General features: G+C 55.5%; 1 protein-coding gene across 1 annotated transcript in view; it reads left to right on the top strand.

The window, feature by feature from the left end:
- Positions 1–27835, top strand: part of PTPRN2 (protein tyrosine phosphatase receptor type N2) — a 605862-nt gene that overhangs the window by 197835 nt on the left and 380192 nt on the right. The window contains exons 4-6 of the mRNA XM_070369001.1: positions 3107–3209; positions 10335–10497; positions 21524–21881. Of these exons, the coding sequence (XP_070225102.1) occupies positions 3107–3209; positions 10335–10497; positions 21524–21881 (624 nt within the window). The remainder of the gene's footprint in view (positions 1–3106; positions 3210–10334; positions 10498–21523; positions 21882–27835) is intronic.

The following is a 27835-nucleotide window of genomic DNA, read 5'->3' as shown; positions in this document are numbered from 1 at the left end:
TCAGCTTCTGGGCTCTTTTGGTTTATGTTGCTGTTCGGTCACTGAGTCAGGTCCAACTCCCTCCGACCCCATGGACTGCAGCACACCAGGCTTCCTTGTCCTTCAGTGTCTCCCAGAACTTGCTCAAACTCATGTCCACTGAGTTGGTGATGCCATCCAACCATCTCACCCTCCGTCGTCCCCTTTTCCTTCTGCCTTCAATCTTTCCCAGCATCAGGGCCTTTTCAAATGACTGGCCCTTTCCATCAGGTGGCCAAGATATTGGAGCTTCAAGTTTATCTCTTGCCAAAACTGAGAAATTTTCAGCCATTATTATTATGTTTTGAGTAGATTTTCAGCCCTGCCTTCTTTCACCTCTTCTCCTAGGACTCCTATATTACCTTAGTTCTTTTGTTATAGCCCCACAACCAGAGGCTCTGTCCTTGTTTTTCAGACTGTCTTCTCTCTGTTGCTGGCATTGGGTGGTTTTTATTGTCCTCTCTTCCAGGTCCCTGATTCGTCTCTCTGTCCCCTCCATCCTTCAATGAAGTGCGTCCACTGAGCTGTATATTTTGGTTGTTGTATTCTTAGTTACAACATTTTCACTTGGTCCTTTTTATATTCATTTCTTTACTGAGAATTCCCACTTTTCACTTGTTTTCCAGAGTGTTCGTGATTGTTCCCTGAAGCATTTGTATCGTGGCTGTGTTACATCTTTGTCAGATAAGGCCAACATCTCAGTGTTGGTGTCTGCGGACTGTCTTTTTTTCAGTTTGAGGTTTCCTTGGTTTTGGCGAGAGTGGTTTTCTGTGGAAGCCTGGGCGTTTGGGATTATATTATGAGACTCTGCATTTCATTGAAACTTGTGCAGTAGCTGCCTTTTCCTGGCACTGCTCTGCTGAGGTGGGGTGGGGCCTCTGTTGCTGCCGGTGGAGGTGGAAGCCCAGGTGCCCCCCGGAGCTCTGCGGACCCCTGAGGGCCAGCTCCTGTCCTCACTGCTGGGCAGTGGGGTCGGTGGGAGTCTGAGCCCCCGCTTGGTCTCCACTGGGGCCCGCGGAGCTGTGACCCCCCAGTGGGGAGGAAAGACCCCTCCCCGTCAGCTGCTCTGCCGACACTGGCAGGAGCCCTGGCCGCAGGAGGAGGACACCCAGGCCCCCTGTGGGCCTCTGCGGTGCTTGGTGGGAGTGGAGCTGTTCTGTCTGCAGCTGCTCAGTGGCTCCTCTCCTGACCCTCTCATGAGAGCGAGGTGGCTTCACTGGGGCCTGGCCGGCACCCGGGCTGCTGGTGACTCAGCTCTAAGCCTGAGATCACAAGCCAGGGAGGCCCCGGGGGCCCAGCACCTGCTTCTTGGCCCCTGGCCGTCTGCTTTCCGTGCTCTCAGCTGCCCATGTGTGCTTTCCAGGGACCGGCTGTGCTGCAGGGGCGAGCGCGGCCCACGTGTCTCATTGTCTTCCAGACGGGGACGGTCTCTCCCGGGGACGCCCAGCCCCCGGAGCTGCGCCTTCCTTTGACTCTCTACCCAAGCGCCCCGTTTCTGCCCGCGCCAGGACAGCTGAGCGGTCTGGGCTAGGGGTTCAGCGCTCTTCTCTGGCCCATACAGACCCCAAAGTTGGCATGACTCAGGCTGCTGCGCTCTTCAGATAAAAATATTATCAAAGCTCTGTTATTTAAATTTTAACTTCAACTTTTTTCCACCGAAAGTTCTTTCTGTGCTCTTGACTCTTTCTGTTCCTGGTGGACGTCAACGTGGAGACCAGATTTTGGGGAATAAGACCAGGCCTGTTTTCTGGGTCCGAGGTGCTAGATACTACGCTTGTGTTGCAAATGTGCTCTCGCTTGTGGGTCTTCGGGGAACGGGCCAGTGACAGCCACACGAGCACGTTCCATGTGGGGTGCTTTCTCGCCGTGCCTGTTGCGTGGAGCATGCTTGCTGACAGTAAGCGTATGTAATCCTGAAGCAAGGGCGGCTGTGCCTCTGGGGCTGGTCTCCCTGCAGCGACCTCCCCCGAGTTGTCAGGGCAGAAGCTGAGCTGCCCACGGCTGCACTTCCTGCAGCTCCCGCTCAGGATAAGGCCACGGGCTTCTGAGACTTAGAAGTGACCCAGCTGTTTGAATCTTGCCGTTCGTAAATTTTAAAAAATGTTAGGTTTGCATTTGAAAATTACTGAAGTGTGTTCATGAAGGCAGCTTATGTGCGAGACGTTCTTCTAATTCTGCCCAGAATAAGTGTTCTCAGCGAGCTGTGGACCTGCTTGCTCCCCGCTCACACACACACGCAAACAAGCACAGCCGTCCTGTTGCGAAGGTTTTTGGTAATGTGTTTTTGTACAGGGCATAAAAATATATCTCTGTAATTACATGATATTTAGTGATTAGATAATTATGGATAATTGCACGGGGTAGTTCTAAGTGCTAAAGTGTTACCATAAGATCTAAAATGTACAAATTGCATAATAATTATTCTTGGGAGTTATTTGGTAATTCTGAGCATAATTATCATGTGATCTGCAGTGCATGTAATTAATGCATAGGCACATGGATTTTGCCTTCATAACTACTTCGCCCTTGTTATAAAGCTCTTTGTCATAACATTTGAGTATTAAGTATAACGTAATTGGCTCCCAGATACAGTACATTAAGCCCCATGATAATTGCTTTCATAGTAACAATAACCCTTATTTCATTTCCAACATGTGGCTCTTAAGCAGGTCAGGGTTGTGAGGAGCAAACAGCCAGGACGTGGCAGCCGCGAGCAAGTGGAGCGGCGCGGAGCACTGGCCACTGGCTCACTGTTGGGTGAGGAGCACCTCCTGTGGCCAGGCCTCCCCAGGCAGAAGGGTCGCGTCTTCCCCGTGAACAGAGTCTGTCTGCTGACCGTGGCGCTCACCTCCTGTCCAGCCCGGCCCCGCCCCGCCTGTGTTGTTCATATAGCAAAGCACCCACCACGTTTCTGGTCTAGGCGGAGGGCTGGGGTTCGATAAGGAGAAGAGCTCATAAGAAACCGCAGAGAGGGGCCTTGGCTGATTGGTGAGATTGCGGGAGAGCACCCCAGCAGTGGCTCGGGGACCGCAGCAGGGCCTCCGGCTCAGCCTCCACACTAACACGGTGCCTGCCACTCTCTCCCCAGGTCTCACGTGGCAGGATGACTCCACCCAGCGTGTGATGGCCCGGGAGCTCGCCAGCCTTCCCCAGACCCACCCGCGCCACCCCGAGGCGTCCAGCCCCGCCAGGTAAAGCGGACCTGTTCGTGTCTCTTCCCTGGCCCGTGTCCACCAGCCCTCTCCTTGTTTCATGGAGCGAAGAGCCCCGTCTCTCTGGTGTAGATGCTCCGGAAGTTGGGATGTGGGGAAGGGGAAGATGGGACTCCCCCCACCACAGGGTCCTGGCCCCCGGGGAGGGTGTGAGGGGGACCCTCCCACAAGGGATTGGTCTCAACAACGGACGTGCCCAAGGGTCTATCTCCCTTCCCGGGACCCTTGGAGAGTCTGCGTCTCCAGAGCCTTGGTTAAAAGCAGGAGGGTCAAGAATTCTCATTTCCCAGTAAGAATTTATGCTCAGTTTAGTACAAAAAGCAAATTAAGCCATGGAAGCCGCGTTCGGGCCCCCAGCACAGCAGCCTGTGAGAGCCGGATTGTTCCACCTCGTCGTCTCCGCACACGTGCAGAGGGTGTGGAAGCTTTGCCCACTTGTGCAGGAGGACACCGGCCTGGGGAGGGGAGGGGCGGCCCATGGGCAGCGTGCGGGAGCTGGCTGCCGTCCCCAAGCTGACGGGCGGCTGCTCCTCAAGGTCAGACAGCAGGGAAGGGACCGCCCCTTCGGCTTAGCGGGGAAGCCCACCGTCTGCCCGCAGCCTCGGGTAGAGAAATCCCAGTGCAGAAGCATCGGCCTCCTCCTTCCTGCTCAGTCCGTCCAGCAGAGGGGCAGCCAGGCCGCCGGGTCCCGCAGAGTCAACGCGCCAGACGTGAGAGCACGTGCACCGGCGGCCCTCCCCGGCCAGGCTGTGCGCGTCTTGAGGGGAGGTGGGAGCTCTGCCTTGTCATCCTCACTGGTCTGTTGAGCTTCATCAATGAGAACCTGCCTCGGGAGTCTGTTCTGCAAAAATAACACTCAAAAAGCAGTCAGGCTGTCCATTTTCATCTGGGCGGGTTCACACTCTTCGCGCTGGTCTTTGAGCGACACGTGGGCGCTTCACACAGCCCACGGCGCCTTCCTGCTGGCGCCGAGGCTCCTGAGCGGGCTGCACTGTCCCAGGCAACCTCGGACGCCACGGAGGAGGCCACGGCACGGGGGGTCGGGAGCGCCAGGAGGCAGAGCAGAACAGCTGCCCCGGCTGGACAGGTGCCGAGCGTGGGGAAGGCCAGGTCGCCTCACAGAAAGAGAGTTTCCAGAGAGAACGCCCGAGAAGTCAGACGAGGGCCACACCCAGGTAGCCACGTTCTTACCACTGGTGATGCTGTCGTTTAAAACAGTTGCCCGTTTGCTGTGAAAAATAACGTGGCTTTTTAGATTACAAGTGAGATTAAAAGTTTAAAAATACACATGTGAAGAGGTTGGAGTTTTCTATATGAACTTCCTGTGCACGATCTGTGTCTGTATAGAAGTGTTTCTGTATGTTCCTGGGCTGTTTCTCTCCATATGGAGTCTTCTGTGTGAGGCTGGTAGCTCTTCATGTGCCCCGTTCTGGAGAAGCAGATTTGTGGTCTGTTCCGCCCGTGAACGAGGTGTGGTCGCCAGTGGAACTGGGCTCATAGCCTCCTGGGCTGGACGGATCATGTCTTTCTCGAGGGTGTTGAACCCGAATAAACCAACCGTCTGGCTCTAAAGGCAGAGCCTTGTGCCGGGGGTGGCACTCTGGGATGCTCCCCAGTAGCCGCCCCACCATACTCCACCCCAGGAGACGTTGGCCTCCAGCAGGCAACCAGCAGGCGTTGGCCTCAGGCTCGGCGGGTTGGGGTAGACTCACCCCCAGCTGGCAGGCAGGGCTGGCAGCACAGCCACCTTTCTGCCAAGGCCACAGCCACTCGGACCCCCACTCTGCCTCTTCAAGCCCTCCCTCCCTAGACCCAGCCATTCTCCTCCGTGAGCTTGCGGTTCTCCTGGTCCTGCGGTGTCTCTGCAAGCGGCTCCCTTACTGGAGATGCTGTGCGTCCCGTCGGGCATCTGCTGGTGACTTAGCAGCCAGCACGGGAATCCTGGCCGCCCAGGCTATCCCTCGGTGTTTGTCAGGAAACATACACGCGGAATGATGCACATGGATATGCATGGAATAATGTTCCTTCTTTTCGAAAATCTCCTGCTAAATTTTCTTCAGTGTTGAATTGTCTGCTGCCCAATATATATTTTAAACGATCTTTCTGTGTGGTTAAATCCCGTACCACTCCCACTGTCTTCTCAGATCATTGGTGAAATATGCTCACAGGTCTCACTGTGTGAATTTGGAGCCTTCACATTTCTGCAGAGCACTCTCATCCTTTCCACAGGGATTCCCAGTTGTGTTGACTTCGTGTGATCACAGTGCTGTGTTATCACTTAAAACTTGCTCATTGCACGCGTGGTTATTACACTTTGCCATCCACGTCTATCTTTACCCTTTAACACAGTTTATAAAAAGAGTTATCTCCTGGATTTTCCTCTTTCTACTATCATTAGACGTATTTACTGTTTTGTTTTTTTTTAATGAAGCTCTTGAGCTGAAAGTTTTGTCCTTATCTTTTCATCACTTGCGGCTGTGCGTTCGCCTGCGAGCGTGGTTCTGGCGACGTCCTGCGATGTCGACAGGCCCGTTTGCCTGTGTTCTCGATTATCTGCCACTGTAGCTGTGCACCCTGTGGGAGCAGTAAGTGCAGGCTTGCATTTCGTCCTACTCATGTCTTCTTTAGACTTTAAATTACTGTCTACTTTTACTGCATTTTCATCAGAGAATGTGACATGTTCAGCTTTTTCTTTTTAGAAATTTGGGATTTCTTTGTGGCCTAGTTTATACCACATGTTTATTAATTTTCAGTGGATACTTAAAAACCTTGTATCCACTATTAAAGAGCACATTTTTATAGATGGTTAGACATAAAATTTATAACTATGTATAAATTACTCAGAGTCAGATTCTTTATTTATATTTTGATTTATTGAAATGTCTCAGGCAGAAGCCTTATTTCCATTTGTATTTTGCTTCACACACTTGGGGGTCTGACACCCAGCCCAGCTCCCGGCATCTCCTCACTGTGGGCGTCACACCTGCTGTGGTTAGATGGAGCCTTGTCGTCTTTATTGCTCTTTGTCTTGACCCCACTTTTCTACGATTGGTACTGCCGTGCCTGTGTCCTCCGGGTGCTGCTGCCTCACTCACCCTCTGAAAGCCTGCCCTTTGGATGCTCTGACTGGCAGGTGGCTTTTACAAACAGTGTCACGCGGCATTTTTGGAGCCCCTGGGCATCTCCGTGAGACCCCTGACTTCTCTGCCCTTCTTCCCCCCGTGACCGTGACTCTGCTTCCACCACCTCTGGTGTTTGTAGCCGAGCCTCTCACTTTACACTCAGCCTGCGGCCGTCGCCTCTTGGCTCTCCAGGGAGGTTTTGAAGTGACAGGTCTGAGCCCCACCTCCATCCCGGCACGGCCCTGGCAGCTGGCATGGACCGTGTCCGGGGGGCGTCCAGCCCAGAACTGTTGACTAAAGAAGGAAGGAGCTGGTGAAAGACCTCGTGGCACTTGGTGACTACAGGAGTCATCGCAGTGACCAGAATCCTGCCGGCCCTTCGTTCCTCAGAGGACGTGACTGAGCTGTGAGCTCTGCTTCCGTGAAAAATAAAATGGTTAGAAATAACCATTTCCAAAAGTAAATGATGGTTAGATGGGTTAGGCTTATGGACAAAGGGAGTGAGAGCCAGGCTGTGGCGTGCTCTTTGCAACGATTCTACTTATAATTCGGAGTCTTTCCTGTAGCAAACTGGGGGACACCGTAAAGCAGCCTGTGTTATTGGAGCCTGAAGGTCAGTGCAGGGGGTGGGAAAGTGACCAGTGGAGACGACACGCTTGGTCTTCCGAGGTAGAGAATGGACGCTTACAAAGCTTTGATCTGCTTCAAGAGAATGACAGGGCAGAAGTCAGGCTGCAAGCTAATTCCTGCGACGTCTCAGCGTGGTGACGGCTGTGCCCGTCGCTGTTACCTGTTAGAGTGTCGCAAACAGTCCTCCAGCACAGACCCCCGGGAAGATGAATAAGACCATTTAAAGGCACATTTGTGAGGCGGTTCTATTTGCATTGATCAGCAATTAGTGAGAGAAATAGACAAAGGACCAGAAACGTAAACTGACGTCAGTTAAATCACGCTGACAACACGGAGCATGAAATCTCATCCATTAAAACGTGGTCAGCGATAGCCATGATTTGAGACGCAAAGAACCGTGTGGCTCCTGATCGTTTACATCCTATTAAGTCTGAGCCAATGTAACTTGAAAAGGCTTCAGAAATAATAACAGGACAGTTTTGTTAATCGTGATAATTAAGCTCAAATGTGGAGATTTTCTGTAGGTCCTAGTTCGTATGAAATACACATGGGTATCGAGCCCCTCACATCAGTGGCCTGTTCTTAAGAACCAGACTTTCCCTGTGAAAACAGTGGCCAGGAGCCTGTTCTCCGTGACCCCAAGTGGGAAGTCACACCCATCTGCACCCCATGCACTGCTAGAGTGTCAGTCGCTCAGTCTGTGTGTGACTCTTGCGAGCCTATGGACTGTAGCCCACCAGGCCCCTCTGTCCATGGGACTTCCAAGGCAAGAAGACTGCAGTGGGGAGCCATCCCTTTCTCCAGGGGATCTTCCCAACCCAGGGATGAAACCCAGGTCTCCTGCACTTCAGGCAGATTCTGTATCATCTCAGACACCAGGGAACATTCCTCAACTGTGTCTAAACCACAGTAAAGACCCACATGTAGGTAACAGATGTTTGTTACCATGTGTAGGTAACAGTCACGCTTGGAGTAAAGTACTTAAAACATTGTTCCCTGGTCACTGAAAGTGGATATGGTTGTTAGTAACACAGCCTTACCCAACACCTGCAAAACACACAGACACACACACATGACTACATACATGTACACACTTATGAACAGACACACACGCAGATACACACACAGAGTTACACAGATACACACACTTAGATACACATTTGGGAACACAGATACACACACACAGACACATAGACACAAAGGCACACACACTTAGGTACACATTTGGGAACACAGATACACACACACACACAGAAACACACACACACACACAGACACATAGACACACAGGCACACACACTTAGATACATACACACACTTAGGAACACAGACACACAGATACACACACACCTAGACACCCACACGAGACGCGCTCATAGAAGCAGCTCGGCTCTGCCCGCGGCTTCCAGGCACAACCAGAGCTGGCGTCGTCGTGAGACCCAGCGACGTGCCAGGCCTCGCCCTCTCACCTGGATGACGGTCAGATCCCTCCTCTTCGGGTTGCTGTCTGAGAAGACACCAGGCCGGGGGGCAGGGGGCTGGGCCCTCGAGCCCAGCGAGATCCTGCCCGGGTGCCCAGGGAGCTCCCCTCGGTCGGGCCTGAGCTGTGCAGGCTCTGGTCCCGGGGAGTTCGGAGAAGGGGCGGTGGTGATGACAGGCTCCAGAGCCCTGACCCTCGGGGCTCCGGGGCTGGCACGGGTCTCCCACAGGAGACCCAGGCAGCGGGCAGTCTCTTCTGCACACAGGCTGCAGGCCGCCTTCTGGCTGCAGAGCGAGGCCAGCCCTGATCTCAGCTCCGGGCGCACAGAGGCAGCCCGTTCTCTGTCCCTCGCCGTGTCCACGGCCTTCCCGCATGACGGCCCCCCACCGCGCCTGGCTGGGAGCGCCGCAGGCCCATTTCTGCCCACCCTTTCCTGCAGGTATCACGACTTTTACCGTACTTGATGCATTTGTAAGTAAACATGAAAATCCAGCTGTTCCTGAAAACCCACGTCTCTGCAAACACAAACACCAGGGGAAGGACGGGAGAAATGAGGCAGTCAGCAGACAGGCACTCACCCTCGGCCCGGGCTGGGAGTGCTGCCTCTGCTGGGGGCCGGGCTAGCCTCCTCCAATCTCTGGGGCACTTCCGGCAGTTAATGCAAAACAAACACAGGTGAAACCCAGCGTTTACTTGTGTGAGCGGCAAGCGCACGTGGCAGCTGCGAGGACGCCGGGGCCTCCGGCCGCAGTCTGTGGCTCTCGGTTGCCGCCCGGCTGCCGAGCTCCCGCAGAGCACACTGTGAGCCGTGTGCGGCTGCCTCGGAGCCTGCCCACTCCTGTGCCCACAGACGGCATCTGCAGTTGTCCGAGTCCAACGGGGGCTGAGTACTGTGTTTTACATGATTTTAAAATGCATTGTCATTAAAGAAAAAGGAAACAGGACATTTTTTTTCCCAAGTTCATGACCTGCATCACTGCCATTCACCGCAGGCAGCCACTGGTTGTCCTGAACTCACCCCCAGTGACAGCAGAGTCTGGTCACAGGGCTGCCCTTCCTGGTGCTGGAGAGGCGCCCTCTGCGAGGTCAGCGGTGGGGACACAGGTTCTGCGCTAACTCGGCATCACCTGAGCCTACCACGTGTTTCCAAGCTCATTTGTTCAGCGGACACTGTTGCCAGTGCTGACTGTGGCCGAGGCCCCATGCAGATTCTCAGGAGAGCAAAGAGCAAGAAAACCCACGAGAACAAGGTCCCTTCCTCCAGGCAGCTTCCCAGGATTGCTGCCTGCCTTTTGTGGTCACACTGGGGCACCAGGAGGGCCCGGGGTCATCTCCCCGTCAGCTGACTAGCAAGCCAATGCCCTGCGGACCCCTGTGTTCCCCTCTTCCGGGAGGTGGGTGAGCACGACCTTCTCACCCTCTGTGCCTGCTCCTTGGCACCCGGCGGGGAGTGGAGGGGAGGCCGCTGACGGAGACAGGCCCAGAGCAGGGGGTGGCGGGCCCAGCGCTCGCCAGTCTCCCCTCCCTGCCCGGGAAGCCTCTCTGCCGCTGAGGTTCTCCCTGCACTTAGTAAGTCCTGGCCGACTCCCCATTCCGGCTTGTCTCTGCCCCCAGTGGTGGGGCGGCTGTTGAGAAAGTAAGTCAGGGTTCGCTCACCAGGTTCACCTGTGTCCCAGCACCAGGCTTGGGTGCAGACAGGGCACCACCGTGGGCGGTGTGAGCGGCGGGTCGGGCCCTTGCTGCCAGCCCTCGCCGCCTGGCCTGGTGCCTGAGTGCCTGCACAGCCCTGCTGCCCCCCTGCCCGCTGTGGGCCCTGAGGGCAGAGCCAGCACTGTGCCTGAGGACCGCCTGACGCCTCCCTCTCCTTCCCAGGAGCTCGAAGCAGAGCGTCCCAGACGAGCGGAGCCTCAGCCTGGAGGGTGGCGTGCTGGCCGAGGCCCTGCAGCGCTACCTGCCCTACCTGGAGGCCCTGTCCCAGGCAGCCGCCGCCGCCGACGCCCTCCCAGGGCCGGAGCTGGACAGGCCACCTGCCCAGGTGAGCCTCGCAGCCCTCGGGTCGGGGCGGTGACCCTCGCGGCCCTGTGCTCGGGGTGTTTCGTTGTCCAGGCGCATACAGGGGATGTTTCCCGTGCCTGCGGCCCCTCTGGGCTCTCCCCACCATGTCCCGGGCGAGTGGTGGGCGGGGTGGAAGGACGGGGGGCCTCCCCGCCCCCTGGAGGGCCTGTGTGCACCCCTGTCTTCCTGCGCCCCCTGACAGCTGTCCGTGGGCACCGCTCCTTCGGGGCGTCCTGTGTGCCAGCTGTCAGGCCCTCGGGTGGGAGTTCCTTCTGCAGCGGGGCCAGTCTGCTCTGGAGACCTCTGGGACTCGAAGCCCATGGAAAAGAACAGTTTACAAATGCATCGAGCAGTCTCGTAACCTTCTGGATGGGAAAGGAGGTGTGCTTTCATGACAGCCGGTTAAAGCGGCACTGCCAGCTGTTCACTTGCCTGGGGGAGCAGGGCCTAGAGGTGGCGTCCGGGGCCCTCACGCATGCCGAGGAGGGGCTCTGGGGGCAGCACCCAGGTCCGCGTGCTCGGGAGGGCGGGGTATGTGACAGCCGCACTCCCGCCGCCTGCAGAACTCGGCCTTGGGTCTGACCCAGAGGCTGCCCGGAAGGCGGATGAACACCCCCAGGTTTGGTCAGGTCACTCCCCAGCCCCACCCCAGCCCTGCCCCAGGCCGCGCGCCGGAACCCCGGGGTGGGTTGGGTTGCTCCGCCAGGCTGTGTCCCTCTGCCACGCTGTGCCCTGGGTGTTGGTGGCAAACACGCCCCTTTCCGCAGCCTGCTCGTAGCTCCTGGAGAAGGGGCGCTGACTCGGTTCCCCAGGTTCTGCAGCCCGAGCGGCCCGCGTCAGCCCGGTTCTCAGCCCGGTTCTCAGACCCCTCCCGGCTTTGGGCTCTGGGGCCCGTGCAGGGCGGCCGTGTGGGGCACGGGGCGGCCGAGCGCAGGCCCCGGAGGGGAATCGCACAAAGAGGGAGGGTCTGCATCCCCACTCCAGCCCTTGGCCCCCTGCTCCAGGGAGCCGCCTGAGCGGGGCAGGGTGGGGGGTTTGAAAGCTCTCCTGTGAGCCTTCTGCAAGCTCCTCAGCGCAGGCCGTACCCCTGCTGACCCGGCTGCACTGACGCTGTTTATTTGGTGGATGTGGCAGCCCACTCCAGCATTCTTGCCTGGAGAATCCCGTGGACAGCGGAGCCTGAAGGGCTGCTGTCCATAGGGTCGCACAGAGCCAGACACGACTGAAGGGATGTAGCACGCATGCGGCGCTGCTGAGGCGAGCACCACACTGTGTATTTTAATGTTAAACTCGGGTTTTCCACCTTGCACTTTCTGTGAAGCAGACACCGAGCTGGGTACCATGGGGCTGCATCGACGCCAGGACCCTGTCCTGGCGGCCGGCAGAGGGCAGCGCAAGAGATGCCCGGGGTTCCGACGCTGGTGCTGTGCTGCCTTGGGAGGCCGCTCCCTTTCTCTGTCCTCCCGGGTCCTGCCGTTGGGCAGTGATGGTCTGGACATCAGTGGGAGGATGAAGCTCTCAGCCCAGGGCTCAGTTCATTGTAGTTTCTAGAAGTAGTCATCCCTGTTTTAGAGGCAAAACGGAAACCAGGTCAAGTCTGAAAGCCATCTGCTGGATGCTCAAAGGTGTGCTTGGCTCCATGAGAGACTCACAGGGGCGCGGCCTGCTCACGAAGAAAATCTGATCTGTGCCCCCGCCCGCCCAGCACCCAGGGGCGAGGCCGCTGCCCGGCACACCGCCGGCAGGACGGACTCCGTCTCCTCTCACAGCAGAAAGCCAGCCTCGCTCCTCGCTCTCTCGATGCTGGGGATTTGAGAATGTAAAACAGAAATCGTCTGGGGCTCCCTCCAGTGGCCCGGCGAGTCTTTACCAGCCCGGCCTCGGCTCCGGCCGTGGGCATCCCGACTCCGTCGTGGGGACCCCGGGGCGGGTGCCTGGGCAGCGGGCATGAGCAGTCGGTAACGAGCGACCCGCGTGGAGTGCACGTGGCGAGAAGGCGGGGACGAGGCGCTCGATCAGCGACAGGCGCGGGAGAAGTCTGAGCGGAAGGCGTTCCGGTGAAGTCTCCCCGTGAAGCAGTTGGAAGGGCCTTCCTGATGAGGTGTTGGTGGCGCCGAATGAAGCCTTGAGCCCAGGTCCCAGGCGGGCCGGCGGCTGCTCAGCTGGGCGGCGATGGCCGCCCGTGGTGGTCAGTCCTAAGCCCACCGGCCCGTTTCTCATTCAGGTTTGGGCACTCTATGGCGTGAGCTCTGTCTGGCACCAGACTTGGAAACACACGTGGGGCAGCCTTGCCCCCTGGGCCCCGGGTGGCTGTCAGCGCCCAGGAGACTGGGGTTAGGGGTGATGGTGGCCCGGTGGGGAATGGGAGGTGGGGCCTTGGTCCTGGGTCCTCTCGGGGCCCAGGCTCTGACCCTGGGATGCCCGCAGAGCCTCAGTGCCCACCCCAGCTCAGAGGGCCCAGAGCCAGGCGGGCTGTCTGGCACCTGCCCCATCGAGGGGGAGCCACTGCTCTCTGCTGGCACCAGTCATTCCTCCAAAGGCTGCGCCCTGCTGCCCTGGGCTGCCCACGAGACGACGCCTGTGCCCCAGGCCTCTCTCTGTCTCAGGACACACGGCTGCCGACACACCGCGGTCCTGTCCAGCCGCCTTCAGCAGCTGCCACCTGCCAGCAGGTCTGGCTTCTGCGGGCTTTGAGAGTCCCAGCCGGGAATGAGGCCCTGGGGCCCTGCCTGGGCCGGGCTTTGAGAGTCCCAGCCGAAAATGAGGCCCTGGGGTCCTGCCTGGGCCGGGTTGGGTGTGCTACTGCTCCTTGCAATCCAGCGAGCCCTTCGCCTCTCAGAAGCGCCCAGTTTGAAGAACGGATTCTGTGCTCGTCTCACCGTGCGGCTGTTTGAGCATGATGGTCACAAGGATGGTTCAGAAAAGGAGCACTCGGCAGCTTAGGGCTCAGGTATTTTTATGCTGTGTTGAGATAGCGGCTTCTCAACATTGGCTTCTGGCTCAGGCGTTTTTATTCTGTGTGAGATAGATGCTTCTCATTATGTTAAAAAAGGTGCAAAAGTCTAGAAATTATCTTCTGTGTCCAGGGTTTAACTGAGGAGAAAGCCCTGGTCATCTCTCCGATGAGCTGACATGGACTCGGGTGTGAGAAGCGTTTGTGCAGACCCGGCCAGGGCTTTGGGCAGCGCTGGCCGATCTCCCTACCCGTCAGCTGATGACATGTCTCAGTTGGAAGCGTAAGCTTTCGACACTGGTGATGCAACCAGTTTCCGGTGGATTACTTTAGGAATCACCTTTTCCGTGTATGTCATCAAGCATGTAGCTGTCATGATCGTCAGAGAAGGGCTCTGAATTTATGGTGCCGAACTGTGTTGTTTAGTACTAATGACTGGCTGAACTTGAGCCGGAAGGGCACATGGGGTCAGGGGCTTCCCAGAGGGTGGGTGTTGGACAAACACCCAGAAGTCAGCAGTTGAAGATGTTTGGATCATCTCGAAGGGCAGAACGTCAAGAGGCCACCCCAGTCCACTCTGACAATAGGAACAGGCCAGGTGAGCTGCTAAACCATAGCCTTAAAGGAAAAAGCCCACGGAGCTAATACAAAGAGCCCTGAATGAACTAAATTCAGAAAGGGAGGAGATCCTTCTAGGGAAGAAGAGACCACAGAGACTTCCCTGGAGGCAGGAACCATGGGGGGAAGCGGGGGAGAATGCAGCTGAGGTTTTTAAGGAGCCGTTTTCAGTGGAGACTAGTGTGAGGGTAGAGCCCAGAGTCAGGCTGCACAGAGCGCCGAGTGCCAGAGACGGGAGCTGGGAGACGTCCTTCCAAGGGGCGCCAAGCCCTGCTGAGCACACCTCACCCCTTGAAAGTTTTGGACGAGGCAATGTGGTGGAGAAAGATTGATGTGTAGAGTGCAGAAAGCCAGGAAAAGAAGTGTCTTGCACATGTCATGTGGGGCTGTGAATCAGAGAGAGCTCCAGGTTCAGAAAGCTGGCGGCTGACTGCAAAGCGCGAGGCAGCGCTCAAGGCTGACTCCAGCTTGGACCTGAGCCTGAGCCTACCCTCAGCATTACTGTGGGCAGGAGTGACCGAATCTGACCGACTCGGCTACAAAGTCCACACCATTTCAGTGACAGATTCCACGGACTCGGACGGAGAGAAGACGGGTTAAATATGATTTGCTTTGGTCTCCATTGCTCATTCATGCAATAATCAAACGTACAATCCCAATTATGTATGACTGATCCAACATGCAATCAAAAGTCGGGAGACCCATGAAGGACAGCAAAACGCCACTCTGGTCGAGAGAGTAAAGAGTGGATAGGAGGAGACCCAGATATGACTCAGGTGCTGGAATTATTACAAAAGGACATCTTAATAAGTAAGATAAATATGTTAAAGGATTGAGTGGGAAAGGTGAAAAAACATAAATGAACAAATGGGAAATTGCAGCAGAGAGATGGGAACAGTAAAAAAGAACCAAATGGAAATGCTAGAAATTAAAGGAAGCTCAGAGGTGAAGGACTCATTTGAGAAGCTTAATGATAGACTAGCCACGTGGAGAGAAGAATCAGTGAATTTCAAGTCAGGTCAGTAGACATGGTCAAAAATAAAAGAAAAAATACAGAAAAAGAGTGTGAAATGGAACAAAGCACCCAGACACGGGGCACAACGCCAAGTACTCTAACCTGCACGGTTGGAATCCTACATGGGAGAGAGGAAGCAGAAGAAATGGTTAAAGAAGTAGTAGTGGCTGGTGTTTTTCCAAAAACTGATAAAGCTAATCAAAACATAGATGCAGGAGACTGGCTGAGCCTCAGGCAGGATAAATACAGAGAAAACAAAATCTAGGCATATCATAAGCAATTGGGGGAAAACCAAAGATAAAGAGAAAATCTTAGCGGTATCCTCAGGTAAACAGATGCCTTACATCCGGGGGCTGTTGATAAGGACGATGTCTCGCGTCTCGTTAGCAGACCAGACAACAGTGGAACCAACAGAAAGGGCACAAAACCCCGTCGCCTTGGATTCTGCACTGTTCACAACTGTAGGGGAGCGGGAAGCACTCGAGTCTGGAACACTCGTGCCTCGGATGCGCTGAAAGACATTCCTCAGCTTAAAGAAAGTTGACGCAGAGACGCCAGTATCTGCTAAGGGGAAGAAAAGAACCAGAAATAGTAAATTGGCAAGTAGCCAGGAATGAGAAACCCACATAATATTTGTAAATTTCTGGACAAAAACAATTGGATGTTTAAGGCAAAATAATTAACACGGACTGTGAGGTTTTTAGCTTACGTGGAAGGAAAATACATGATGGCCAGAGCACAAACCTCAGAGGAAAACTGCAATTAGTTGGGAAGCACAGGAACTCGGGCCTGGAGCTGTTGTCCAGCTTTCACATGTTAATTTTTTAAGCCAAAGCGAGGTCCCCAAGTTGCCTCCTCCAGACCCAGCTGAGCACAGTTCTGCATTTTCCAGCAGGCAGCCTGCCGGTGGGGCCACTTCCCTGGGGCCCCGCCTGAAGCCAGGCCTGGGGCCAGATCCCAGCTGGGCCCCTCCTCCCCGGAGAGCTTGTCTCCTAATCCAGGAAATGAGGCTAGTGGTGTCTCTAAGGTCCGTCTAGTCAAGGCTATGGTTTTTCCTGTGGTCGTGTGTGGATGTGAGAGTTGGACTGTGAAGAAGGCTGAGCGCCAAAAAATTGATGCTTTTGAACTGTGGTGTTGGAGAAGACTCTTAAGAGTCCCTTGGACTGCAAGGAGATCCAACCAGTCCATTCTGAAGGAGATCAGTCCTGGGTGTTCTTTGGAAGGAATGATGCTAAAGCTGAAACTCCTGTACTTTGGCATCTCATGGGAAGAGTTGACTCCTTGGAAAAGACTCTGATGCTGGGAGGGATTGGGGGCAGGAGGAGAAGGGGACGACAGAGGATGAGATGGCTGGATGGCATCAGTGACTCGATGGACGTGAGTCTGAGTGAACTCCGGGAGTTGGTGATGGACAGGGAGGCCTGGCGTGCTGCGATTCATGGGGTCACAGAGAATTGGACACGACTGAGCGACTGAACTGAACTGTGTCTCTACACAAGGGTGGCTGAGAAGGTCAGAAAGAAGGGAAACACGTCAAGTCAAAGCCCGGCCTGGCCCTGGCAGTTGGAAAATGCCACCCATCTGCGACCGTCGTAGTCCTCCGGGCGGAGCACGCATGCCACCCGCCTCGGGCTGACCCGGGTGCACAGGAGGTGGCGGCTGCCTGCTTTGGAGCATCCCCTGGGCCTTCTGACCACAGGCGTGAGGCCGTGGGTGCGGCTGCGGAGGACAGAGCGGGAGGAGAGTGTGCTGGAGCAGAGGTGAGGGAGGGCTGGGGTCGGGGGGACACCACACACGCTTCCTGTCATAAGTGGTCTTCGAGACCAGTTCCAAGCTACTTAATGTGACATCATGGCCAGATGTTCGGAACTGAACACCCAGGCTTCGCATTGCTGTAAGCCTCCTGCGGAAATCGTCACCCCTGTGGTTTGGAACTTAACACCCCTTCAACCTCAGATTTCGTGAGCTCTAGAAGCTGATAGCAGAGACAGCACAGGCACCATGGTCAGACAGGGGCCAGCGTGAGGCTCTGGACGGAGGGATGCCTGCCCTGGTCACAGCGCTGCCATGGTCAGAGAGGGGCCAGTGTGAAGGCTCCAGACGGAGGACGCCTGCCCTGGTGACAGCACTGCCGTGGTCAGAGAGGGGCCAGCGTGAGGCTCTGGACGGGGGGACGCCTGCCCTGGTCACAGTGCTGCCGTGGTCAGACAGGGGCCAGCGTGAGGCTCCGGACGGAGGGACGCCTGCCCTGGTCACAGTGCTGCCGTGGTCAGAGAGGGGCCAGTGTGAAGGCTCCAGATGGAGGACGCCTGCCCTGGTGACAGCACTGCCATGGTCAGAGAGGGGCCAGCGTGAGGCTCTGGACGGGGGGACGCCTGCCCTGGTGACAGCGCTGTCAGTAGGAATAACATCTTCCGGCTGCCAGCGTGGGGAGTGGGCAGGGCAACTGGAGCCTGCAGTGTGGGGCGCTGCAGCCCCTCCCCTGTGCTGAGAGACCAGGAGCGCCTGGCCAGCACTGCCCTCTGTGGCCTAAGCGCAAGCAGGCAGGGCAGGCACCCCGTTCCTGCTCAGCCCCCAGACTTGCCGCCGCCGGTGGCACTGTGGGGCCCTCGTTAGGCAGCCTGTGGACACCGCCACCGCTCCTTGCTTCGTCACGCCTGCAGCAAATGTGTCTTGATCAGCCTGCTTGTCAATGCTGCCTTCAGGCTGTGAGACAAACTGGAGGAAATGTTTGTTATGCGGTCAAAGATGGCCCAATTTGGGCTTCCTAATTTGTTTTGGATGCTTGGCACAAGAGAATATCTGACGAGCGTGAGTGACCAGTGTATACATGAAAATCTCCTTCACTCAGCGTCAGCTGGCATGTGGCACCCGAGAGCCTGCAGGCTCTGGCAGGCTGAACTCGTAATTGAGTGATCTGGGACTGGGGCCGGCGGACTTCCGTGGGAGGAAGTAGCCCGATGTTCGGCTCCAGGACCCCGGCCCCAGCACGGCTCGGGGCAAGTGGAGACATCCAGGCAGGGAAGCAACGCGGACTGTGGCTCCAGGAAGCGGCCGTGGTTTCCCCAGCTCAGGATGACTACTGCCTTCCAAACTGCCTGTCACCAAACCTCTTTGATACTCTTTCCACTACCAAGTCTGTGACTTGACTCCATTTCAGTCGGCAAGCTGTTTGAAGACAGGCCCATGTTTGAGGCGTTCCACCCCCCACCGCCCCCCACCCCAGAATGTAGAACGTGGTCCAGAGCTCAGCACACAGCAGCGGTGGTGGCTGTGATGGTGGTGATGCTGGTGATGCTGCTGATGGTGGATGGAGCCTGGCCAGTTCTCCTGCTTTTCAGTTGCTAATCTCCTGATTTGGGCAACTGCTGTCTTAACGATTACTCAGTGTTATCCTAGGAAACCTGAGGTCATAGGTCTGTTGAATTGAAGTTTAAAACACCTTCAAAACAGGGCTTTGAGAACTGTCCCAGAATCTTATTGACTCAGAGGTGCGAGTGCACAGAGCCCACCAGATTGCTGCCCCAGGGCTTGTGCCCGGGTCCCCGAGTCTTACAGGAGGCGCAGGTGTGAGATGGTAAAGAGAGCGACATCACTGGTGTGAGCGGGCCGGGGGCTAGCCATGAGGAAGCGGGAGCCCCTCCACGTCTGTGCTGGGTGCCACGGCCACCCCCACTGCACTTGGAGTTAGACGACCAATTAGGGCAAAGGCCACTGAGAGCAGAAGCGGGATCCGAGCCAGGGGCCAGCGCCCTCTGCTCGCTCGCTCAGTCAGGATGTGAAGCTGCAGGCGGGGGGTGACCGTGAGGACGCTCCCTGTCCCCAGCCCGTGCTGGCCTGGGCACCCGGCGGCAGGGTGCACAGTCCCCGACACCAGGGCCCCCGCTGTCCCTCACGGGACCCGGTGTGACTTGGGAGAGCTGGCGTTTCTATTATTTCAGTCTGCCTGCTAAAACCCTCTCTCCCTCTTCACCTTAACTTGGCTGAGAGCACACAGGACCCCACAGGCTGTTCATCGCAGTTGGTCCCAGAGCTCACTGGCTTGACGGTCACTGACCCGGAGGGCCTGCGGGGCCTCCACCCGCCTCTCCACCGACCGTAACAGAAGGCCCTTCGAGCAGAAGCTGCCTTCGCACATAGGGAGCCGGTGCTTCTGGCAGGTTGATGAGCCTCTCAGAGGCTGTCCAGCCCCGCGCTGGGACCCCAGGCGTTCCGAGGCAGCCTGCTCAGCGGGAGTTCAGCTGAACTTGAGATTGAGCCTCGCGCCCAGTTTGTGCAGAAGTGCTAGAGGGCCGTTTGCTGTGGAGGCGTCTTGTCTCCTCCCCTCCTTCTCTCCCTTGTGAATCTTTTCTTCCTCTAAAGGAAAAGCAGTTGATTTCAGCCAGCTGGATGGAATTAAACATTTTGATGACAACTACAGTTACATCCCTGGTGGCTCAGCTGGTAAAGAATCCGCCTGCAACGCGGGAGACCTGGGCTCGATCCCTGAGTCGGGAAGCGCCCCTGGAGAAGGGCAGCCCACTCCAGTATTGCCTGGTGAATCCCCATGGACAGAGGAGCCTGGTGGGCTGCAGTCCATGGACTCGCAAAGAGTCGCACACGACTGAGTGACTAAGCACAGCACAGTTACATCATTTTAGAAATAAACGCAATGTGACAGATAGTGGTCAATCTCCTGTAACAGAGGAAAACCAACTGTCAAAACGTCAAGTGATTGGCCGAGCTTCCTACGTGAGAAAGGAGAGCAGCACGCAGAGCAGCGGGTTCCGGATCCAGGCTCGCTGCCCCCAGATCTGTGCTGTAGGCTGAGCCCCAGCATCATCATTGGTAGAAACAGACAGCAGCCTTGGGAGTCTGAACCACCGTCGTAGGTTCAGTGGTAGCTGCACGTCTTAGCTGGGTCCCCAGGCACGTACCCCTGGCCCGATACTGTGCCCCGAGGGAGGGGCACGTGGAGAACGGGAAGCCCGAGATTCTGAGAGCTTGCGGCCCCGCACCCCACCCGGAGCGCACAGTGAAAGCCGCGCCGAGTCAGACCCTTGTGGGAAATTACTGTTTGTCCGTGAAATTTTGATGACGTGTCAGAGGCAGGACACTGAGACTTCTAACGTTTGTACAGCTGCCCTCGAGGTGAGGAAACTGGGCCTTGTTCTGTGGGCAAATCAGAATGTGACGAGACCACATGCTCCTGGGAGAGTCCTGAGTGAGGAGGGAAGGCAGGGGAGGCCAGGGAAAGGCCTGGATCCACGCTGTGTGTGAAACCAGGCGCCCCGGCAGCGTCAAAAGGATCAGATTCAAAAGGGGTTTCAGTGACCAGCGAAAAAGGGAGCTGCAGGGAAACTGACGTCAGACACGGGGTGCAGCCCTGGGGAGCCCCTCTGCGGAGCCACAGCAAACCCCCGGGGCAGGGAGAGGCCTAGGCGGACCTTCCCCGCCGAACACACAGCCCGGGAGAAGGGGTCGGCGTAGCTCCGCGGCAGGAAACGCAGACCCGACCGGCAGGAACCTCCTCACGGTGCAGGGCGGCCGAAGGCAGACAGCGCTCATTGCGGTAGAAGACGGTGAGCGCGGACACCAAGCCGGCCGGCGGGGACACGGTCCGCGGCTCCTGCACAGTTAGCGCAGGGCCACCCACCGGTCAGCCAGGAGGAAGAACCCATGTTCACACGCAGGCTTGTACACGGCTGTTCACAGCAGCGTTCCTCACATCGGCCCCAAAGCGGAAAGAACCCGAAGGTTCCCCAGCTGATGAATGAAAGCGCAAGCACGTTCCCTGTCCTTAGAGCAGACTTCAGGGGTACCAGGGAGCGCGGCACCTACCGCTGCCTGCTGGCGCGCCTGGGGTGGGCATGCTCAGGGCGAGAAGGGCGGCAAAAAGTGACAGTCGCCCAGTCGTGTGGGACTCTTTGCGACCTCACGGACTACACAGCCCACGGGATTCTCCAGGCCAGAACACTGGAGTGGGTAGCCTTTGCCTTCTCCAGGGGATCTTCCCAACCCAGGGGTGGAACCCAGGTCTCCCGCTCCTTGCAAGAAGCAGACACCAGAGGCTGCGCGGGGCTGCCCTACAGGAAGCGTCGGCACACGCGGGAGAAGGACGCAGGACGCGGATGAGCCGCTGCCTGCGGGAGGGGAGCCCGGAAGGGGTGCGGGTGTCCGGGCGGCAGACAGGTGGTGTCCGCGCCGCTCGGTGGAGGCGCTGAGCACACGGATGGGTCGAGGCTCGCGGCGCGCGGGCTGCGCTTCAGTAAAGCCGCTGTGGAAAGACTGCGGGAGGACCGCGGACGCGCCCGCCCATCGGTGGAGGCGAACCTGGGCGCGCCTGGGGTGCTGGGACGCGCCTGCGGCCCAGACCCGGGGCCACTGCGGGGCGTGGCTGGCGATGGGCGCTCACCCGCTGTTTGTCCCCCGCCCCTGCAGGGTGAGGATCCCCTGGCCGACAGCGTGCTGACCTTCGTGGCTCAGACGTCCGCTCTGACCTACGCTCCCGCGGCGCGCGCGGACCTCGCAGGGGGCCGCCCCCTGCGCACGCTCCGCCGGCTCCAGCCGGACGAGCTCAGCCCCAAAGTGGCCGGCGGGGTGGACAGGCAGCGTCTGGTGGCTGCGCTGGGCGCCTACGCGGCCCGAAAGGCCCCCGCGCCCGCCAGGGACGGCGACCCCGCGCCCCGCGGCCTTGTGCGCGCGCCTTGGAGAGCGCCTCGGGTCCTGTCGGCGCCGGCGGCCCCCCAGAGATGGCCTTCGCCTACGGACCGCAGGGATGCCCCGATCACAGACGATGGTAAGCACCCTGCGCCTTTTCGGGGGCTCCAGTCTTTCTCTGGCGCCTGCCTAGGCTGGACCTTCGAGGGTCTCTTCCCCTTCCCGAGGCTCCCCCTCAGAGAGGGGCGGGGTGTGGGGAGGTGGCCAGGCTGGTCCTGTGGGGAAGGGGTGTCAGACTCAGGCGGCTCAGTGTAGGTCTCCTGCCCCGGCAGCCTCGCTGTTCCCTGGCCTTGATGAAGATGCTGGGGGGAGGGTCCCAGGCCCATTGGGCCTACGTGGTGTCTGCAGGGTTGACTATGAAGGGGCCTCACTGTTTCTCACGCCTCCCCACTCCCGTGGGCAAGCTCACGCTCAGCTGCTTACTCTGTGGGTATCACGGGTCCCCAGGAGACCCCAGCCTAAAATGAGTGCTGTCCCAGTTGCTGGAGGGAACTTGGGCCTGTGAAGTGACCGACCCCCAAGCCACACCCCAGCACCCTGATGTGAGTCAGCCCCGCAGTGGTCATCGCTGGGGGACAGATGACCGCTGGCCTGGCCTGGTCTCTACGACGCCCGGGGCCCTCATCTCTTCTAGCAGCCTTTCCCTGAGACCGTAAAATGTAAAGTGAGATTGCGATCAAGTCTGACTTCTCCTTTGAAGATATGCAAATCATAACATCAAGCAGGTAGCAGATTAAAAAAAACAGGGACTGCGAACCTGTTCCGGTTAGCGCTCCCGCTGTGAGCAGAGGCGTCACTGAAGCCACCGTGAGTCCCCTGTTGCCCACATTGTGCCCTTCAGCTGGTGGCTCTCTCCTCAGCCCCCCTTTGTCCAGACGGCCGCTGTGGTGCTGCAGCTGGAGGGGGTGCAGAGCTGTGACTGCGGGCAAGGGTAGGTGGTCATCGGCCACTCCTGTCTCGGGGAAGAAGGCACACTGGGCTCAGGTGGCCCTGGCGGGCGGCCTGCGGGCAGCGGCTCCTTTGCGCCCCACGTTCCCCTCCCTGGGCTGTGCCCGCTCTAAACCGCAGGCTCCCCGGGAACCCCTCTCACTGGCCTTGCCGCCTCCCGCTGCCCGTCGTTCCCCAGCGCTGTGCTTCCTGATCTGGCCCCGCTCAGCACCCATCACCACTGTCCACACGCTGCCGACGGCCAGCCCTGCCCTCGATGGGCAGGCAGAGGCCTGTGTGTGGACCCCTGCCCCTCTCCATGGTGCTGACGCCAACGCCCCTGCTGCGTGTGCCCACCCAGCCGAGCGTATAAAGTCTGAGCGCCCCTTCTCTGGCTCCTTCCTCATCGCCCCCAGCTTAACACAAGCCCCGTTTGTCGACTGCCTCTGCCCCGGATGTTGGAACCGGGAAGAGAGAAATACCGTCTCAGGCGGCAGGTGGTCGGCTCCGTGTGTCTGTTGTGCCCCCCGCCCCGGGGTCAGCTCCACCCCACATCACTGGCCCCTCCTCGGTCCGCACACCCCGAGGTTCGGGGCTTCCGGAACACCCGCCGAAGATGCTTCTCCTCTCTCCCGTGACTCACTACCGGCGTCTTTGGGTTGTGGTTTTTCCTGTGCTAAGCTGCAGTGTCGGTTATCTTTTTATATATGTTGTCTTCCCGGCCGCACCGTGTGCTTTAAAGGGAGTCATGTAAGATGTCAGTCATGGAACAAGCAGAGAGCCTTGTAGGACGGATGCTCACACACGCCTCGCTGGGCTCCGACAAGCAGCTCCTGGCTCCTCTCGTTGCTTCTGTGACCCTCCCCTCCCCTGCACGCCCCCATCAGATTTCATCTGTCACGCATGGCACTGCATTGCCCAAAGATGCGGCTCTCCAATAGACCTCACTGAGTAGCTTTATCACGTGCTAGAGTTGATGCTGATGTCTTCATATCACCAAACAGCTAATCCGTGCTTAAATTTTTCAGTTGAAAATTTTCTTTACAGTTGGTTCTTTGAAGTCAGATCTGAAGAAGGCTCACTGAATAGGTGGATGTACCTGTTAAGCCCCTTTTAAACTACAGAAGCTTCCTCCTCCCTCCTTTCTCCCCTTCCATCATTTTTTTTTTTAATATCTGAAAGTTTCAAGTGCACAACATTTTAGTAGGAAACCTGTGTGCACTGCAGAGTGATTGCCACCAGAGGCCCGATTGCACCCCTCCCCATGCAGCTCACCTCTGCGCTCATCTCGGGCCCCCCACCGCTTCTTCTCTGGTAGCCACTGATCTGTTCTTTGTATCTATGAGTTTCTGTTTGATTTTGTTTGTTTTGGATTCCACATATGAGTGAAATCCTGTGGTTTTTGTCTCTTTCCGCCTGACTTGTTTTACTACCTTAATACCCTCTAGGTCCATCCATGTTGGGGCAAATGGCATGATTCCATTCTTTTTTGTGACTGCGTAGTATTCCACTATATAGATAATGGATAAAGATGCGGCGTGACACACACACCCCACATTATCTTTATCCATTCGTCTGTTGATAGACACTTTGGTTGCTTCCGTATCTCAGCTGTAGTAAACAATGCTGAACATGGGCTGCATGTTATACATATTTTTTGAATTAGTGTTTTTGCTTGCTTTGGGATGAATACCCAGGCGTGGGATTGCTGGATTATATGGTGCTCTTTTTCCTTAGTTTCTTGAGGCGCCTCCATGCTCTTCACTAAAGCGGCGGCACTGGCTGCGTTTCCACCAGTGGCCACGAGCGTTTCCTGTTCTCCACATTCTGTGCAGCGTTCATGTTTCTTTCTTTTCAACAACAGCTGCTCTGACAAGCGGGAGGTGATAGCGCAGCCTGCTTTTGATTTTCTTTTCTCCGATGATTAGTGATGCCGAGCGTCTCTGTACATCTTCCGTGGAAAAATGACTCTTCAGATCCTCAACCCATTTTTAAAATTCAGGATGTTTGGCGTTTCTTGTCGTTGTTGAGTGTATTAGTTCTCTTTGTATTTGGGGGATTAAACCCTTATTGTTATATGCTTTTAAGATCTCTTTTCCCTTTCAGGAGGGTGCATTTGGATTTTCATAATGGTATTCTTTGTTCTGTAGAAGCTTTCTTTTTATCTAGGAATCAGCGAACTAAAATAGACTGGAATGGGTGAATTTAACTCAGATGACCATTATATCTACTACTGCGGGCAGGAATCCCTTAGAAGAAATGGAGTAGCCATGATGGTCAACAAAAGAGTTCGAAATGCAGTACTTGGATGCAATCTCAAAAACGACAGAATGATCTCTGTTCATTTCCAAGGCAAACCATTCAGTATCACGGTAATCCAAGCCTATGCCCCAACCAGTAATGCTGAAGAAGCTGAAGTTGAACGGTTCTATGAAGACCTGTAAGACTTTTTAGAACTAACACCCAAAAAAAGATGTCCTTTTCATTATAGGGGACTGGAATGCAAAAGTAGGAAGTCAAGAAACACCTAGAGTAACAGGAAAATTTGGCCTTGGAGTATGGAATGAAGCAGGGCAAAGACTAATAGAGTTTTGCCAAGAGAATGCACTGGTCATAGCAGACACCCTCTTTCAACAACACAAGAGAAGACTCTACACATGGACATCACCAGATGGTCAACACTGAATTCAGATTGATTATATTCTTTGCAACCAAAGATGGAGAAGCTCTATACAGTCAGCAAAAACAAGACCGGGAGCTGACTGTGGCTCAGATCATGAACTCCTTATTGCCAAATTCAGACTTAAATTGGAGAAAGTAGGGAAAACCACTAGATCATTCGGGAATGACCTAAATCAAATCCCTTATGATTATACAGTGGAAGTGAGAAATAGATTTAAGGGACTAGATCTGGTAGATAGAGTGCCTGATGAACTATGGATTGTGGTTCGTGACACTGTACAGGAGACAGGGATCAAGACCATCCCCATGGAAAAGAAATGCAAAAAACCAAAATGGCTGTCTCAGGAGGCCTTACAAATAGCTGTGAAAAGAAGAGAAGCGAAAAGCAAAGGAGAAAAGGAAAGATATAAGCATCTGAATGCAGAGTTCCAAAGAATAGCAAGGAGAGATAAGAAAGCCTTCCTCAGCGATCAATGCAAAGAAATACAGGAAAACAACAGAATGGGAAAGACTAGAGATCTCTTCAAGAAAATTAGAGATACAAAGGGAACATTTCATGCAAAGATGGGCTCGATAAAGGACAGAAATGGTATGGACCTAACAGAAGCAGAAGATATTAAGAAGACATGGCAAGAATACACAGAAGAACTGTACAAAAAAGATCTTCATGACCCAGATAATCACAATGGTGTGATCACTCACCTAGAGCCAGACATCCTGGAATGTGAAGTCAAGTGTGCCTTAGAAAGCATCACTACAAACAAAGCTAGTGGAGGTGATGGAATTCCAGTTGAGCTCTTTCAAATCCTGAAAGATGATGCTGTGAAAGTGCTGCACTCAATATGCCAGCACATTTGGAAAACTCAGCAGTGGTCACAGGACTGGAAAAGGTCAGTTTTCATTCCAATCCCAAAGAAAGGCAATGCCAAAGAATGCTCAAACTACCGCACAATTGCACTCATCTCACATGCTAGTAAAGTAATGCTCAAAATTCTCCAAGCCAGGCTTCAGCAATATGTGAACCGTGAACTTCCAGATGTTCAAGCTGGTTTTAGAAAAGGCAGAGGAACCAGAGATCAAATGGCCAACATCCGCTGGATCATGCAAAAAGCAAGAGTTCCAGAAAAACATCTATTTCTGCTTTATTGACTATGCCAAAGCCTTTGACTGTGTGCATCACAATAAACTGTGGAAAATTCTGAAAGAGATGGGAATACCAGACCACCTGACCTGCCTCTTGAGATACCTATATGCAGGTCAGGAAGCAACAGTTAGAACTGGACATGGAACAACAGCCTGGTTCCAAATAGGAAAAGGAGTATGTCAAGGCTGTATATTGTCACCCTGCTTATTTAAATTATATGCAGAGTACATCAGAGAAAGGCTGGGCTGGAAGAAGCACAAGCTGGAATTAAGATTGCCAGGAGAAATATCAGTAACCTCAGATATGCAGATGATACCACCCTTATGGCAGAAAGTGAAGAGGAACTAAAAAGCCTCTTGATGAAAGTGAAAGAGGAGAGTGAAAAAGTTGGCTTAAAGCTCAACATTCAGACAACGAAGATCATGGCATCTGGCCCCATCACTGCATGGGAAATAGATGGGGAAACAGTGTCAGACTTTATTTTTTGAGGCTCCAAAGTCACTGCAGATGGTGATTGCAGCCATGAAATTAAAAGACACTTACTCCTTGGAAGAAAAGCTATGACCAATCTAGACAGCATATTAAAAAGCAGAGACATTACTTTGCCAAGAAAGGTCTGTCTAGTCAAGGCTATGGTTTTTCCTGTGGTCATGTATGGATGTGAGAGTTGGACTGTGAAGAAGGCTGAGCGCCGAAGAATTGATGCTTTTGAACTGTGGTGTTGGAGAAGACTCTTGAGAGTCCCTTGGACTGCAAGAAGAGCCAACCAGTCCATTCTGAAGGAGATCAGCCCTGGGATTTCTTTGGAAGGAATGATGCTGAAGCTGAAACTCCAGTGCTTTGGCCACCTCATGCGAAGAGTTGACTCACTGGAAAAGACTCTGATGCTGGGAGGGATTGGGGGCAGGAGGAGAAGGGGACGACAGAGGATGAGATGGCTGGATGGCATCACTGACTCGATGGACGTGAGTCTGGGTGAATTCCGGGAGTTGGTGATGGACAGGGAGGCCTGGCGTGCTGCGATTCATGGGGTCGCAAAGAGTCGGACATGACTGAGCGACTGAACTGACTGACTCTTCGTTGTGCAGAAGCTTTTCAGTTTGACATTGTTCCATTTGTTTACTTTTCTGCATTTGTTTCCTTGCCTTTGGTGTCAGATCCACGAAAATATCTCTAGGATGTCATGAAGTTACTGTGTATGTTTTCTTCTCGGACTTTCAGGCTTTCGGGTCGTACCTTCAAGTCTTTGGTGCGTTTGAAGTTGATTTCTGTGTGTGGCG

The sequence above is a fragment of the Bos mutus genome, chromosome 4 (genome assembly GCF_027580195.1).
Source record: "Bos mutus isolate GX-2022 chromosome 4, NWIPB_WYAK_1.1, whole genome shotgun sequence".
Taxonomy (NCBI): Eukaryota; Metazoa; Chordata; class Mammalia; order Artiodactyla; family Bovidae; genus Bos; species Bos mutus.
The sequence above is the reverse complement of the archived record's forward strand: the minus strand, read 5'-3'. Positions and strand labels throughout refer to the sequence as shown.